We start from the raw sequence: 17,081 nt of genomic DNA on the forward strand, positions 1-17,081 counted from the left end.
ACGTAAAATGGGAATGTTTGGTTGTCCACATACCGTGAATCCTAAACATTTTAATCTGATGTTTCTAACTTTTAGTTTTTCTGTTTTAACGAACAACGTAATTAGTTGTTGCATGTTTGTGTTGGTCTTTTCAGTGGTAGCTGATTCCTTTATGTTGACGCAATATAAAAAAAAGTTATTTCTTTTTTCTAGAGTGTATAACCAGCAATTCAACTCGTGACTGGCATATGAAGAATTCAACCTTTTTTAAGCTAGAATTTTACAGGTAAATTGAGAATTTCAATTTAGACGGAGACTTAATTTAATTGGAGAAAAAACAACTATTTTCTTTTTCTTTCTTTTAGGCTTATAAACGTCGAAATCTTTTTCAAGCTGAAAGGTATCGCTCTTCAAACAATTCGTGCTCGTGAATTACCAGACTGTTATGTTTTTCATAACACAGTAAGTTCATTTTTATTATTTTTACAGTAAAATAATACATTCGTATCTCCTGTTATGAGATGCAGGATTTTTTTTTTTTATTAATCGAAAAAGGCAAACCAGACATTGGAATGAATTGCAGAGAAATGATTACAGTATACATATTAAACAAATCATAAGTAATTCGCAAAGTGAGCTGTTCGCTTACAGACGTTTTCCCATACTAATCTAAACCTTACATTTGTAATTTCACAGTGGCAGGAACTTATTTTATTTCATAGACCTCTTTGGTTTGGGCTGTAATGAATATTCATTCAAATTAATATTTTATTTAGTATTTGACATACGTAAGATTACTATTTCTATATTATTTTTCATGCAGAGATACGTTCCGTACATAATTACATTTCCTGAGCCTAAGGTACATCCAGTTAGATAATGCTAAAGGACTTTGAAAAGAACTGGCAGGCTCCAGGTACAGCAAGGGGTTCCCGGGTCAAAGGGAAGGAAGGGGACAGGACTCCTAGCAGAGTAACTCCTCTGCCCAAACAGGTATTAATGGGATGTCTGATGCAGGCTCTTGTTCAGAGTGTTAGTTGCAGAACCATAGTGAAGGGCAGCATCTTGTAACAGACATGTGAGGAGTGTCTGTGTTCTTTAGGTGGAAAACACACAGATTGTGACATATTCCCCTTACCCAGAAGACTCTACTTGATTTGAATAGCTAGAAATAGAATTTCTGCAGTAGTTGAGGATCCTATATATTCTGCCCATCACAACACCAAAGAACTGCTGTACTACTATCCAAGCCTGGAGCTCCAAGGCCCCGCTCAAGTGTAACCTAGAGTTCGTGCTCATCCCTCATGCCAGCCAGCAACGCCAGGTAAAGGAATGTCTTGATAAATCGAATGCAGATGGCATCACATCACAACTCATATACTCCAATGATAAATACCAACTTCAGATTTACAGCACCCATCACACTCTAGACTAAAACCTTCTTCCGTCAGCTGTATCTGCTCCAAAATGTGAAGGCATTCCATCGTGATGATGACTTCTTAATAGATGTCCATATGCCTATCCTGTCTAGCACTTGCTGTGTTCTGCAGCATGCCTAACAAATGTCTTTGGAACTCTGGCACTACAATCACAAAACTGAGACCTCCACTGGCTATCTTGGTCTACCTCCATCTTCAGCATGTGTTGACTCATCTACAAAAAAGCAAGAGATCGGGATGTCTGTAATACGGAGCGGCACACAATTGTTGGAGCGGCAATTTGTTTAAATTCGAAATCTCCGTTTACCATCATCCAGGCTAATTCCTGCTCTTTACCTGTTGCGGCAAATGGATCTTTTCTGTTTTAGAGAAGATCAGTCAACAAAGAGTTTGGTATGAGCTAAGGGGCTTTATTAATCAAATCTTTTAGTAATCATCTTTGTTAAGATCACAGTAAATTCATAGTAATCTCAATGATCAAATCTGAACATAAATCAATAATCGATATTACTTAATAAAAATCATAATAAAATGCATTAAGCATGTCCCATAAGGGAAAGATCCCTATTCTAAGAATCGGGGAAATGTCAGTCAGAACCCATAAAGAGTTCTAGTTCGAGAGAGTGAGAGAAAAACATCAAGCTTCAATATTAAAGTCAGTTAAATAGATCAAGAAATATATAAAAGCAGAACTTCCCATTAAGAAAGGATCAAGAAACTCAGTAGAATCATAAAACAACACGGGGCTAGGGATAGATGTGGAAAATGGTGAATAATCTGCAAAAAGGTCCCTGCAGAAAGGGTCTAGGTAAGTGTCTGGGTGTGCTCTAGGAACATGCACTAATATAGAGAACACGTTTTGTCATTGTTGCAGCTTGTGTTTTTTTCTTTTCTTCAGTCAGCCAATCCTCTTTCATGCCCTTATGAGAACAGGATCACCCCTCGTCATCTCTCAGAAAACACAATGGCGTCTACATAGCAGCTTTCAATGCTGCTTAATTCTTATCTAGTAGTTACATCTTGTCTACTCGTAACACACTTTCTTGTTTAAAACTACTTTCTAATGAGGGACTTCCCTCTCTGTGATTCTAAATAACAAAACAAATGCATTTGTTAAGCAGCGATCATTGTGTAGCAAGGAATATTTGTGGAATTAGAAACATTTAAGCAACTATTTTCCATTATGAAAAACATGTTCATGGAAAGTTCAAGAAAAAAGCATGTTAGGCGCATTTTGCATTTCTAGCCATGTCCGCTTGTCGGACAATGTTGCATCAGTTATTTAAGGGCTAGTACGAGAGTACGAGTAGATATGATTGCCTACTGCATATTTGGCATTTAAACTCATTACATTTTTAAAAGCCTACACGTTAATTCTGCATATTATAATAAACTGTATTATTTTCTCGTTATTAAAATGCTAGCCTACAATCCCCGAAGTATAGTCCATTATTTTCTGGAAGGAAAAGACCAGATACTAGTCCATCAGCTGTATTCCCAGGGTTAGAAAAGTTATCCCAGTTGAAATCTAGCATTCAGCATTCCTTCTCCTCTTCTAATAAAAAGTCCCAGCAACACTCCAATTTAGGAAGGAGTTTAAAAATCCCCTCTTTAAGAACACTACATCACAATGCATTAACCGTCCACTAATCCTCTTCCTCTCTTATTACTCACTGACTTTAACCTTGCCTTTTAACTATACAGCATGCCGCTGACTCTTGGCTAGGTTTGTTCTACAGAAATGTAGATATAAATGCATCCTTGTGCCAAAAATTGCTCAAAAGAAGCATTTTGTGCTAAAGTATAGCCTTCAATGACAAATTTACATTTTGTGTAATTCTGAGTGATTTTGTTGTAATTACGCAAAAGCAAATTACGCAAACTTCTGTGTCATGCTTAGCACATCACCTCCTGTTTTGAAACCTTTAGTCTGACTCTCTTCTGGACCGGTGTGGTGCCTGGCAGTATTTCTGCATTTATTCATTCTGCCACTCCTAGAGTGTGATCGCTTCCTGGCCTCTAGCTTGATGATTGGTATTTCTTTCTCTTATTCATAAAGGAGCCTAGTTGTGCTCTGCCCCACCTGCATTCACTGGCACCTCCAGGATATCGCATCCGGTTTGATCTACATAACTTGATAGGGTGGCAAATCGGGCAAACTACCAGCCCACCTCCCAGCGACCATTTCTTGCTCAGGAATGTTCCATGTACAGAACACCAGGGAAAATGAAATCCCTGGAAAAGTGTACACTAATGTGATTATCAGTAAGACATGCCAAGGAGCTTTACAGCAAGAGATGTTGATGTATGGTGATGGCAGATTGGCCATGAGTGAGCGACACCAGTCCCTAATGGTGGCCCACGTGTTAGCAGGATCCATTTCTTGCTGCCACTAATGGCCACTGACCTATAATTCTTTGAAACTGAAGGAGCTTTGCAATCTTGGGATTTCACAACTTTGTACACCTATTGTACAGTCCTCAATCTTCACTAGCTATGCATCTGTGCGTTTTAGAGATTTACAGCACTTCTGCGAATTGAGCCAATGTGTTTAAAGCTTTTTCCCCAAATGCTTGATGAAACAAAGGTATATACAGATTAAGAAATCTAACTCCAGGCATGCTTTCTATTTCATGTTGAATTGTTTAATCCTACTGAAAACGTTGTGTTCATTTGCTTATATCATCCATTGGAAGTTACTCTGTTGCCTTTTCATCAGTGTTATTTATATGAAACATTACTTTTATCTACCTGTTTTATGTGCATTTAGCTACTCCCAAGAAATGACATCCAGGGACTGACCCTGCTGGTGAAGACCACATGATATTCCCTTCTAATCCTAAATTGAATGACGTCCTTGATGCCCCATTATGATCTTATAAATAGATGTTAGCGCAGTGGTATTTATGAACTCGCACTTAATGACCTATCTTCCATTTCTTTCCAGATTCTCTTTGATAATCAAGCCCACAGCGGTAAAATCAAAATATATTTTGATAGTGATGCTTATATTCAAGACTGCAAGGACTGGCATGTGTCTGGATCAAGTGAGTCATAATTCTTAGAATATAAGTAATGTCATATTATATCTGTACAACATATCTTTCAATCAAGCAATCAATTAGGTGGTTTGTAAAGCGTGACTACTCACCTGTTAGTCTCAAGTCGCAGCGGTGTGGGGGGGGGGGGGGGGGTGCACTGCTGGTCTGTCGATTCACTAGGAAAAGTGCTATTCTGAGCATTGGAAGTTACCAGCCAGTAATTGGCATTAACATCTCATCACAGTTGTTGCCCCATGGAGACATTGAAAACCATACTATACAACTGTCCTAACAGTTGAGGATACCAGGCACTGACACAGTGTTTACTAAGCAATGAGCAGCAGCTCATTTTAATCATGTAATCACAACCCACAAAAAGAAAATCTGACTTCTAGTGCTCAACCGGAGGTCTCAGTGAAAAGGAACAATAAATCAGTCTAACATAAACTAGATTTCACCAAAGGGAAACACTAATAAAGAACTTTATCTAATGAGACCCAGGTCTTACCATGAACCAAATAAAGTTGGAGAGTAAACCATGTAACCTGAACCAGGGGAAGAATTAGTAGTGCCAATTCAGAAGGGACAGGTTGAGGAATTATGCAGCCATTCTGTGATCGGATCCCACATTAGTCCACTGCCTTTGTAGATCTGTGAAGCAGTCATCATACATGAGATCTGAAGAGCCACTCAACAAGTTTGAGTGGATCCTTCATTATTATCTGTTAGCTGACTGCAGTGGTGGAAGACTGCCATTACAAGCAAGCAAATAACATACAAATGATGGACGGAATGCGGAACAAATCAAACATTCACCCCCAGCCAAGATTTCTGGGATAAATCCATCATTCGTTTGCTCACCATGCCACCCCAGTTTGGATGCTTGTTTTCAGCCCAGGGAGGACCTGGCTTGGCAGTTCGGGCTGGACTGTTCTCAAGGGGAGCAGGATTAAGTCTGATTTGCATATGGCTGAGTCTGAACTGGAATGGCATGGTGAGCAAAAAAGCGATGGACTTAGACCCAGATCTCTGCACTGGAGTGAATGTTTGACATTGTTCAGCATTCCGTCCATCAATTGTTCTTTTGACATTATAAGCAAGCCGTACATTAAGGACGCTAGGCCACCAGTCACTAACTGTTAAACAGCATATGAATGTCCTACATTTTGCATCTCTGGCACATTCAAAGACTCTAGACATGGTACAATTTGGAGAATAACCCGCATGGTTATACCAAGAAGGCACTCGGAAATAACAAGGCGGTGGAGACAATGCTCTGTCCCCTAATGGATAATATCAGTGAACGGAGGACACCATCCACAGCAATGAATGAGCACTTTCACGCAGGGATAGGATTGCAAGAACCTCCTAGAATCACAAGGTGGAAGAGACCTGAAAGCAAGATACCCGGTCAAAATCTGGAAGCTAGTGAAGCTTGAAACCAGTCCGAGGTACGAAAGGACCTTCACAGAACGGAAACAGGTCATCCCCTATATGAGCTCCACTCACAACAAATTGTCTGTAAAACGAATTGCATTAACTTATTAAATCATCACTCGCCAAGTCTTTGTTTCATGCACTTACAGCCTTTAAACTCCAATTGAGTTGGAAATGGCATTTGATGTTTGCTAAAGCCTGTTTAAACGAGTCATAACAGCTAGTGTCCCACAGTTCGGAAGAAGTGCAGAAAGCTAAAGATTTCACTTGGAGAAAGATAGTTATGTCACACATTAACAACCAACATGTGACAAAATGTCACATGGAGTAAGAACTTGGTAGACAATAAAACTGTGTCTGTAACATTGAGCATTCACTATATAAACCTGTATAGATGAACAACTGGCAAAGAGAGATACAATTAACATGTAAATATAGGATAAAGCTACACGTATGTTGTGCAGAATAATTATAGGCATAACCTGATGGATGCAACCTAGGGAGTGAGCAAACAGGGGTCAAAGTTAAAGCAGCACAAGTCCCTTTAAGAGAGATGGGGATCTTTTAAAAAATCTTCATAAACTGAGAATGCAAGTGCTGTGCTGGAGGTCCATGTAGGCTTTCATCCCTGCATTTGCAGCACTTCCTGTAGGGTAGCACAATGCAACTTACCTCATTAATATTCATCAGTCAGGTGAATTTATGACCGTCTACTGAAAATCATTATTCAATGTGACTGTTTAATACATCATTTGCATCACAAATGCTCTGGAGGTCACAAAAACTAGTGTGCAGTTTGCTCCCATTATTTGGTTCCTGCCCAGTGGCACATTAGGTCTCAGTAGAGCTGTTCTGTGTTTGTTCTGCTGCTACTTGTGTCATGAGCAAGAATGAGCTAATAAGAACAGCTCTACTCGTGGCATATAGAAGGGTTCTATGGCCACTGTTGTCTGCATGTATTTCACAGCCCTGTTAAGACCTGTTTCAGTTCAGGTGTGCATGTTGATTCGCAGGACCAGGTCAGTTAAGAGAAAACAGAAGTGGTTCAGTTCAGACTATTTTATGGACTGCTTAGGAACAATCACTCCGGCTTGAATATGATCATTTTTGGGATGTTGACAATATTGACCAAGAGAGTGCAGAGTATGAACGTCTGCTCCACGGATAGATTGCATATACATTCTTGAGGAATATGCTCCTGCCTTTGAAACAGAATATGCAAAATGCCTGGTTGCAGGCAAGCTCAGAAAATAAGCTGTGTAGCGATTACAGCTTCAGTCTGTTCATCATAATGCCATAAACGATACCGTCTTGATACTTCGAAAGCAAAGCTTATTAAAACAAACTATCAATTATTGGTTATAAAATTGATACTTTAAAAAAAGAACTCTTCCCAAAGTGTTTATTGCCAAATTATACGGGGTGAGGGCCATGTTAAAGAAGTTAAGGGTACATGGTTAAGGATTAAGGTAAAGGGGTATGAGCTGGAAGCTTTGGTTATAGGATTTAACGCATAGGGCTAAGGAACTGGGGTATACAATTATGGGTCAAGGGTTTTAGTGTCATCAGTAATTGTCATTAATTTAGACAAAATATCTGTGTAAATACATTGGCAAATAGATACTGAAAATAGTAAAGTGATTTTTATTTATGGTTAAAGTTACTAAAACCCATCTGCCCTCTGGATCAGAGGATTGTGAAATGACTTTAGCATCTAAAGATTTGCTGCAAAGTAAGACTACTCCATTGCGTGTACCGGAACCTGGGGAGGCAAAAGTATGACCAACCCAATTCCTTTTAAGCTTGTTAACCTCCTTCTCCACTATATGCGTTTCTTGTAAAAATACAATATCAACTTTCATTTGGGATACAGGTGTCAGTACCCTTTGTCTTTTTATAGGAGACAGCAAACCTTTTATGTTCCATGAAATAACCGTCATGCAAGAAAAAGTAAAAAAAAATATGCAATGAAACGGGCACAATCAAAAACCAACATCATTGTCAGTGTAAATCAAAATTGAAATGTGTGAGCAATGGATCAAAGGCGCAGGAGAGTATATAGATAAAACCAAGATGAATTTAATAGAAAAGAGAAGGAAGGAGGAAAGTAAAGAAAGAGGTCCAGAAAAGGAAGGAAACTAAACAGAAAACATAAATGACAAAATAACAAAAAAACAACCTTTTTTAAAACAAATAGGTGAGGTTGGCGAAGCAATGCAAAAAAGATGACACAACCTGAACCCGGAACATCCGACAAAGGGGAGACCAGACCACATAAAACAGTATTTATGTACTCTACATATCATAGAAAAATTGACCAATGGAACTAATGATAGATCAGCAAAATTGGTTCTTACAGTGGGAGAGAATAAGGCTAAATGCCTACATTTAAATGATATTACAAATGGGGTAGTCAGAAGAATTCTAATAAAAAATACATCAATTGACAAAAATCAAGTGGCAGTGGATTATGAAGTATTCATAGTTACTCCCCTGCAGCTGTCTAATTTCTGTAAAAGAGCAGGATACTTGTATGTCGTAGTCTTATTCTTGTGGGTCACCTTAAATAAACCAGGATGGTAAGAGACACATCTGGCATTCAAAGAATGAATAGCTGGTGGCATATCAAGGAATCTCTGCTGCCCGTCAGCTGTAGACTTGGTAAAATCCTGAGCAAAAAATAAGTTTAATCCAGGCCATGTAATACGTCCTTTGGCTTTAGCTGCTTAAATAACTTTGAGACGGTCAACATACTCTCAAAAGATGATCAAGATTCCTCTAGGTTTATGCGAGGATGATGGATGACAGGAAGAGTGAAAAAGTCTGTGCGACTGCTGTATATTTAATAAAGGGGAGACTGGTATTTCTAGAACCTTAAGTAGAAATGATTTAAAGAAAGAGATGGGATCTGAGCCTTCCACCCTTTCTGCCAAATCATGAATGTGAAGATTATTTCCCACTCTTCAGCTCGTCTTTTCAGGCGTGACACTTCAGAGCATAAAAGTGGAATAGCTTGTGCGTTCTCCCGAGGTGACTAACCCTTTGTTCCACTTGTAAAACTCTATTATCCATGAGTGACCATTTATCATCCGAAAGCTTACGTTTATTATTGGTCTCTTCCATATAGGGTTTAAGACCCTGATTTTCCTCAATTAAAAGTGCCACTGACACAGTAGTAGGAGGCTTAATGGGAGATGAAGGCTATTTTTTTTAAGCTCTTTTGTTAGTTGGAATATTGATTGTCAAATTTAGCTCGGAGGTCATTGTGATAGTGGTAGCAATATTCCCACCAGTGGAAGATGATGAGGCAGAATCCTGACAGACTCCTGCCGTAATGTTAGCCAAGACAGAGAATGAGTTGGAGGGGCCAACCAAAAATTATTGGAAGAAACCGGTGTGGTAGGTGGAAGGAGTTTAATAATTCTTGTTTTCCCCATAGGGGAGGGGTGTAAAAAGCAGTGAGGCAGCAAGACAGTGAGTAAAAGTGACTGTATTATAAAAATGCAGAATATAGCAGAGAAATGTTAAGGGAATGCCAGAATTGGAAAGGAAACCATTGCCTCAGAATTTATCATGTATTTACAGAAGCTTGAGGCAATGTAGGGAAGAGCGTACTGAAAAACTGCTGCTGTGTGAATATCAAAATGGCAGGTGAAACCTCTCCGTCCGTGCCCCCACCGTTTGTGAAGAGGAAATGCCACTTCAGCGGCCTGAGAAACTAACCTGGAGCCGAAGAAGGATTTCCTACGCATGTCCAGCTGGTCAGCGGCTCTGCATAGACGATGGCCCGACTCCCTCTCGGCTGCACCTGAGCTCCTAAAATGGCAGCCATTTCCGACCAGCGCCACGCCCCCCCGGAGCTGTGATATTTTTTGAAGTGACAATTGACACAATCATCCCTTTAAATTGCATCATTCTATGTGTATAGGAACAGAACATTTAGTTTCCTGCACCAGGGGTGTGGAATTCCTGTATCCTGATGCCCAGGACACATTGTTTGGGGTCATGGACAACTAGTTTTCTTGTTTATTTTGTCTTTGGGATAGGTGGCAAAACCCCCTGCGGCAAAAACCCTTTGGCTGCCAGTTTACAGAACCACATTATGGAGCAGGGAAGGGAATTGTCTGCAGATGAGGCAATATTCGGGTCCATAAGTTAATGCTGTTTGAACTTGTATTTATGATTCATTAATGCAGAACCTTTGTTATTGGGGTGAGTGCTCTAACTGATTTTGTAGGCTTGGACTGCACTCCTGACAGTGGTTGCAGTAAAGAAATGTGTACACGTTTGCACAGTTTAACAATATGACGCTACATATAATGCTCCCAGAATGCTCTGATTAGATGCAAAGATTTGCAGAAGCTTGAAAGCAAGATTGAGGATTCTTTACCTTCAAAATAAAATGTTCACGAAACAAAATGTTTTGCTTAATTACTGTGAAATTTTAGGTATAATTTCTTTGAAGCATTAGTTTGTAAAATCTGTAGATGCATTCTGGTATTTCAGAAATATTCACAATGGAAAATCGGTTTAACTGCTTTAAACAAGATTATGGGAAACCTGAAAATAAATGTGCATTTGCAAAACCAACAAGTCTGACATTGGTAGTCAGTAGTTGGGTTTCGCCAATGCTTGTCGTTTTGACATGGCTTTTGTAAAACTTTGTTATGGGAGCTCCCGGGCCCTCACCATTGGCAAAAATATTTTTTGGTCTCAAAACCACACATTGCCACAATAGTTCCTGGCAATGAACAAAAATACTTTGTGTGCCGATAGGCCCCTTGTAAAAGAGCAGAATGCTATCGCTCACAATGAAGCCAGCCGATAGATGCATAGAGTGAGAGATACTTAATGCCATACCTAATTAGGGACCCAACTCTTAAAGAAAGTTACAACAGTGCACCCATGGTATGTCTTTGCAGTAGTGCAGATTTACGTATTTCATGAATTCACTAGAATTTACAGAAGTAGACCAGAAAATAGTACTCTTAGAACATATTTATGAACTGTATTTTAGCATGAGCAAATATGCATGTGTAGATTTGATTGTGCGAAAATCTGTTGAGCGTTTACAAGTTCACATTCGTTCTAACCACTTTTTTTCCTCAACCCTGAAAGAAGTTTGACTTTTGCCCTTGTCAGGAGTAATATTCCAACCTTTGTCAGTATAGTAAAACATTGGAGAAGAGCTGGTGAAAACCCTTAAAATATGTAAGTTAGTAGGTGTGCACAGAATCGAAAGGGCATTCCAACCCTCGAACCGTTGCATACTGCTACTTCCAGCCCCAGTATGTAGATCAGTGGAAAGGTGGCAAAAGAAGGAAATTACTATTATTGAGGCCCTACTATAGTATCAGCCCTGGCATAATCAGAAAGGCTATTATCAGATCTCTTATATAATGAGTTTGCTGCCATAATTTGTTGCCTCACTAGATTGCACCAAAGAGCAAAGTAGACTTTTTTTTTACGGAACAAGTAGATTTATGAAGCAACCTGTCCCATGGACAAGTAGATATTTTATTAAATTCCAGACCCCTGCTGCACTAACTCTGGTGTACTAACACAAGCTTTCATCGTGCCAGACTGGATGAGTCATCCTGATGCTTGTGGTTCTTCTTAGTTTTCTTCTCTTGATTGGTGGAATCAATAGCCTGAGGGGGAGCTTGCACCATCGAGTCATTGAGTTTTTGTATATTCTGAGTCTCAATAGAGCCCTGGGATCATTGAGATCTGAATCTATTTATCTTGCTGACCAGTTATTTGACTGGTAAACCTAATTCTCTTGGTCATTTGTCTAGGTGTGATCTGGTATGTTTTGCTCGGGTTTCAAGGTGGATGGAATGCCCCAGCCAGGAAATGTATAATCCTGAGCAGGTAACCGTGCATCTGTAGCAGATGCAGGCTATGCCTAGCAAACCAGAGGAACTGGCAAGCTCCTCTGTGATTACCAGGTGGTTGTGTCCTGAGTCAAAGGGTAAATAGAAATCTTCCAAGGTGGACTAGATAGCACTAGACATCTGAAAAATTGGTAACTTTTCAGTGAACTATTGCCAGTGCTTGATATAGGTGACTTGTCTGAATGGTAGTGTCCAGTAGTGCATTCACCACTGGTTGCTGGATATTGTCCTGTAGAGGTTTTGTTGCAACAACAATCCCATGATGAGTCTCACGAGCAATATCCACACCCAGGCTCTGAAGATTGATCACCAACCTAGGTTCCCATTGCACTTGGCCATTATGTAGATAGTGTTTCATAAATGTGTTTGAAAGCTCTCTCTACTCATTGCTGTCATTGTTGATATGTCCGCATCTCTGTTGTGAGATGACTTTTCACACCTCACTCAAAGTTGGATTTTGTCAAGATGATTATGTAAACAAGTTTTCTGAAATCCTTTTAGGTTTTTGTCAAACCAAGAATTGGTTTTCTTTGGCTAGTGGCGTTAGTTCTTGCCTGAGATAGGATGTTGAGAGTAGTCGTCAGCTGAATTGCACTGCCGAGACTTGAGCACAATCTTGAAATTGTACGTCTTGCCTCTATTCTGGTGACTTTTTCTCCCAGATGTTGCCATGGATTGTCAAAAGTGCTTGATAATCATTTGCAATGGTGAAAATCTTCACATACAGAAACTTGTGGTGTTTCTATCATACCACACAACAGCTACCTTTTTCTGCCATTGGGAATAGACTCTTGTGACTTAAGTCACACTTCTGCTGGCATAGAATACTATATTCCTCAGGGAATCTAAATCCAGCTTTTCTTGCATAAGATTGACAACCAGCCCTACTGGGCTGGCATCTCCTGTCTTCAGTGCCCGGAGTGGAGTGAAAATACACCATGTGGTCGGTTGACTCAACAAACAACATATTTTACTTGCTGAAAAGCAGATGCAGACTCCAGGGATCACACACATGGCTCACCTCGCTTGGTGAACTCGCGGAGTTGGCTCATGGCGGAAGGTTTTTGATGCAGGTAGAAGAGCCGGCTCTTGCCATACCCGGAAGGTCCTCAAGCCAGTGACGTCAGCTGGATTAGATGCTTTATTGGAGGTGGCCAAGGTTTTAGGATCCAGTTGCATTCTCTTGTGGGAGCAAATATCCTCCTGTGGCGGTGTTTACAGCCAATTGTAAAACTATTTTTCAAGCTGGAATTTGCAGCCAGAACTATAGAACCGACCCCATCATTATATGGGTCAAAGTATCTGGCTAGATGTGAAATTTAAGTCCAGACAGAAGTGCCTAGTACTTATATTTGTTCATATATATCACATCCGGCAAGTAGGATCATAATCGCTGTACCTGGGGTGTTCGTGCTTTAATGCTCTGCTGCTTTCACGTGCAGTTGCTTTTCATGAGCTTCGTTGCGCTAAGCTACCCCGTAATTCCATGATTATGTTTGAAGCCTGATGTTAATTCTTTTTAACTCTTTGCTTGCCTTTGTTCAATCAGGTGCCCTCATTAGTAATTTTATTGACACTCTCCCATTCCGGTACATTCACTTGTGCAGCTGATGCAGCGCGGCTATTTAAAAAAAAAAAAAACCTTTTCCTTATGACATCAACCCAGAAAACCCCTACAACTATTTATTCATGTAAACCTACGTCAGTGGGGCCCATGACACCGAATACACAAGTCTACTCAGTTTTCTGGATTAATGGTAAGTAGACGAGCTGCAGGACGTACGAGGTACCTTATTAAAATGACCGAATGCACATTATATACATTAATCTTGTAAACTGTCGGTTCTAAACATCAAGATACTCCGCAATTCGGTCGATGGACCAACTAGTAAAATCAGTTGATGGCGATTAAGTCTAGCTCAATCACGATTAAAACCTTTAACATTTATTGATCGTGTTTAAGAAATACAGACTCAATCGTAGAGTTAGCAGATGATTTTATCTGAATTCATTGAATGAAAGTAAATAAGTAAAGTTTTATTAGACAAATACATTTGACATTATCCGTAAGTATTTAAGTAAAATTAAAATAGAAACGGAAAATACTCATTACCCTTAGCCATAGGGCAATGAAGAGAATGGTTCACCAGAAAGAAGAATGAACCGCAGATCACAGGATAGATCTCTCAATACTGACTGACTGTCCCTCGAACCTCCTCGGACGCAATCTCCTCCCGGGGCAACTCCTGCGACGTCTCGTTCCTACTCCCCATCAAAGTTCGAAGTCCAAAATGCAGAGTCTCTCGTAGCATCAGGATAGAAAAATGAAGGAATATCGAATCTGACCGAACCTCAGGACTACTCATTATGTAAGCGCAGACTCATTTATACCTTTTCCTCTAACTTGCTACACTCAAAATTAAAATCTTTAGGGGCTGAATTCTTTCTTAATTGGTCCATTGGAGGAGTGGTGATGGTCACCTCATCGCCCTCCTTGTTCGAACCGGTTTGCAAACAATAAATGCATACAGTAGTTCTCGTGATCCACAATGTCCAAGGGAAATTTAACTTGTTAATGAAATTTGTAACGAACTCCGATGGTCAACCTCTGTAGCTCAGTTCTCCCATCCATTCCCATGCATGTATGATGAACTTTTGGCACTACTCTCATTTTAGGTCAGGCTGGCCTTGACATCTCTCACTCAGGCATAGGCCACATACAGGTGACTGGAGCATTCACTCTGCTCATGCGCTGGGCCAACTTTATTTTCGGCGCACGCAATCCCATCCCTCTCCGGCAGCCATTTGCAGGCATGACCTACCAGGCCCGAACGAAACTAATATAAGAACAAATACAACAGAAATTAGACATAGAAAATAAGCCTTTCTGTTTACCACCCGCCATTCTAATAACCCGTGTTAGATATTACCTAGCAAAAGCAACATTTAAAGCCATTTTACTTACCATCTGCATTCTTTGCCACAGTATAATTTTACTACACAACAAAATCCATGTAATTTTTACTCTTATTTATTACGTAAATCACAAGACCTATGTTATTTAATCCACATTTGTAAATGAATTAGATTTTGCAAAGCCAGTTAGTTTTCTCACATGTAGTGTCTAATAAAGGTGCATTTTGTTGATTAGTACATGCGTTCAAACAATTAGTGTCATTAAAGTTATGAGGTCATTAATTTCAAAGGGGTACAAAAATATTTTGTTTCCCCTGCTCCATCACAGCTGGATGCCTGGGTTAGACATGTCCCATCGTCATCCTTGGACATAAACCGTACTAGATAAAATATCCACGCTCCCAGAGCTTCCGAAACTTAATCTGTTCCTTATAGTAATACTGTAGTGGCATCACAAGCGCATAAGAGTTGCGAAAGCTCTTGCAGGTATATAGGTAGGAAGATACACCAATCTCTGAATTATACCAACTAGGTTACGCATTCGCGCATTGAGGTAAAACCAGAAACAAGATTTTGTTGAGAAAATTGTATTTTTAGATGCTAAAATTAATTTTAGACTAACCACTGGGTGGCGCCCCAGTACAGCGTTTGATTCAGTTATTTCACAATTCTATGCTTGTTGCTGCTCCAGCACGATAATTACAAAGCCATAACAGTGTTGATATGACGCCTAAAAGCTGATGCAGATAGTAAATGTAAAAACAGAATTACGGGGCTCATTCAATATAAGGCTGATTCTAAATACAGCAATTTTCTACAATTTCAAATTCTTTATTTAGACAATCAAGCCCATTAAAGTGCCGAGTGCCAGAAAAAGTGCAAAAGATGAAACGCAGCTTCGCATTACATAAATTTAGCCATAATATGTTAAAAAGCGATCGGCAAATAGCATCTCATATAGATGCTATCAATTCATATAAAACAGTGACTTAAAACATTTTGGATAGAAAGCATATTATATTTAAAATGCGTATTTTTCGATGACGTATAGAACAAAAAGTTTTCACTCTTAATGGTTGATATCAGCACCTCTAAAGGTGGGAATAACATGATGATCAATACAATTTCCTGGTGCAGCCATATGATTTAGACTCGTCATTAATAACTGGGGGTAGAAATCTTTATCATACGGAATGTAAGTGGGACAGTTGTTTCTGTTGTCCCTGCTTGTTTTTATATTGACTGTGCAGCAGAAGGGAACCTGTGATCTGAGTAAAGCAAGAAAGCTAAAGCAAACTTTGTGACTACATAATTTGTAACTGAGGGTTTAGAAACTCGCCCTAAGGCGCTAAGACATTTAAAACCATGGTTTTATTCCTTAATAATGTATCTGCAGTGTCCAGAAATGGTACAAGTCTGGCAATCAATCGCCCACGGCTGAGCGTGGTTCAGGAGATAATGAACAGCCGCCGGAAGTGTCCGTATCCCTCCTTCAATCAGCAGATACCGGGGAAGTCTTCTGCGTTCCTCGACGAGAGCAGGGCAAGTGTGTTAAAGATTCCTGGAGCAAGCGCATAAGAGGCATGTGTGTATGTATCAGGGTGACCTGCCCACGGGGGTAGTAAATCTAATGATGAATAACAGCCCATGCGGAGTTTGCAAAATTTCACTTTATAATAGGAAGAAAACAGTTCCTTGACGAAATGTTGAAGCCCTCTTCTGGCACAGCTGGTGAGAACCAAGGCAGCATGCTCTCTTTCGATGGAGGCCCGGTGTCTAATGCAAAGGATTCCATTTGAACCTTACTATTCAGGGCTGCTTTGAACTCTGGATGCGGTAGTTTTAATTCTAAATAGTTTTATACTTTTTATAAAAAAAATGTTTGCTGCCTTTTATAGGAGTAATTGTGTTTCTGCAGTTACGAAACAAACTTATACAGGTATATATGCAGGGATGTGATTCTGTAACAGCAAGATAGCCGAGTGTACGGAGAAATCATGTTAGGGCAGGTTAGTTATCAGTGGTCATTGCTCTTGCAGGCGATAACCATCTAGGTTGCTGTTTTTTTCTGCACCTGTTTGTTGTACACAGAGGCACTGGTGCCACCAAAAGTGTCCAGTGAGATTATTGAAGGGTTCATTTATTGGGAGAGGTCGTTGCTAAAAGCTTCACTGTGTATGCACGAAGAGCAGTTAATGGGCTGGGGCCAGTGATGGTTATCTGTAGAGCAGGGGTACTCACAAACTTTCTCTTGGGGGCCAAATTTACAGTGTGGTTTGTGGCCGAGGGCCGCACCGGTGGGGGCGGGGCAGTGGGGGAGGGGGCGGGGCTAGAGCAAAAAAAAACTGTGACCATGAGGTTGAACACAGGCC

General features: G+C 40.0%; 1 protein-coding gene across 1 annotated transcript in view; it reads left to right on the plus strand.

Moving 5' to 3' along the window:
* Positions 1 to 17,081, plus strand: part of MCOLN2 (mucolipin TRP cation channel 2) — a 320,208-nt gene that overhangs the window by 130,292 nt on the left and 172,835 nt on the right. The window contains exons 5-7 of the mRNA XM_085602080.1: positions 193 to 265; positions 345 to 441; positions 4,366 to 4,465. Coding sequence (XP_085458206.1) covers positions 193 to 265; positions 345 to 441; positions 4,366 to 4,465 — 270 coding nt within the window. The remainder of the gene's footprint in view (positions 1 to 192; positions 266 to 344; positions 442 to 4,365; positions 4,466 to 17,081) is intronic.

The sequence above is a fragment of the Triturus cristatus genome, chromosome 4_2 (genome assembly GCF_964204655.1).
Source record: "Triturus cristatus chromosome 4_2, aTriCri1.1, whole genome shotgun sequence".
NCBI lineage: Eukaryota > Metazoa > Chordata > Amphibia > Caudata > Salamandridae > Triturus > Triturus cristatus.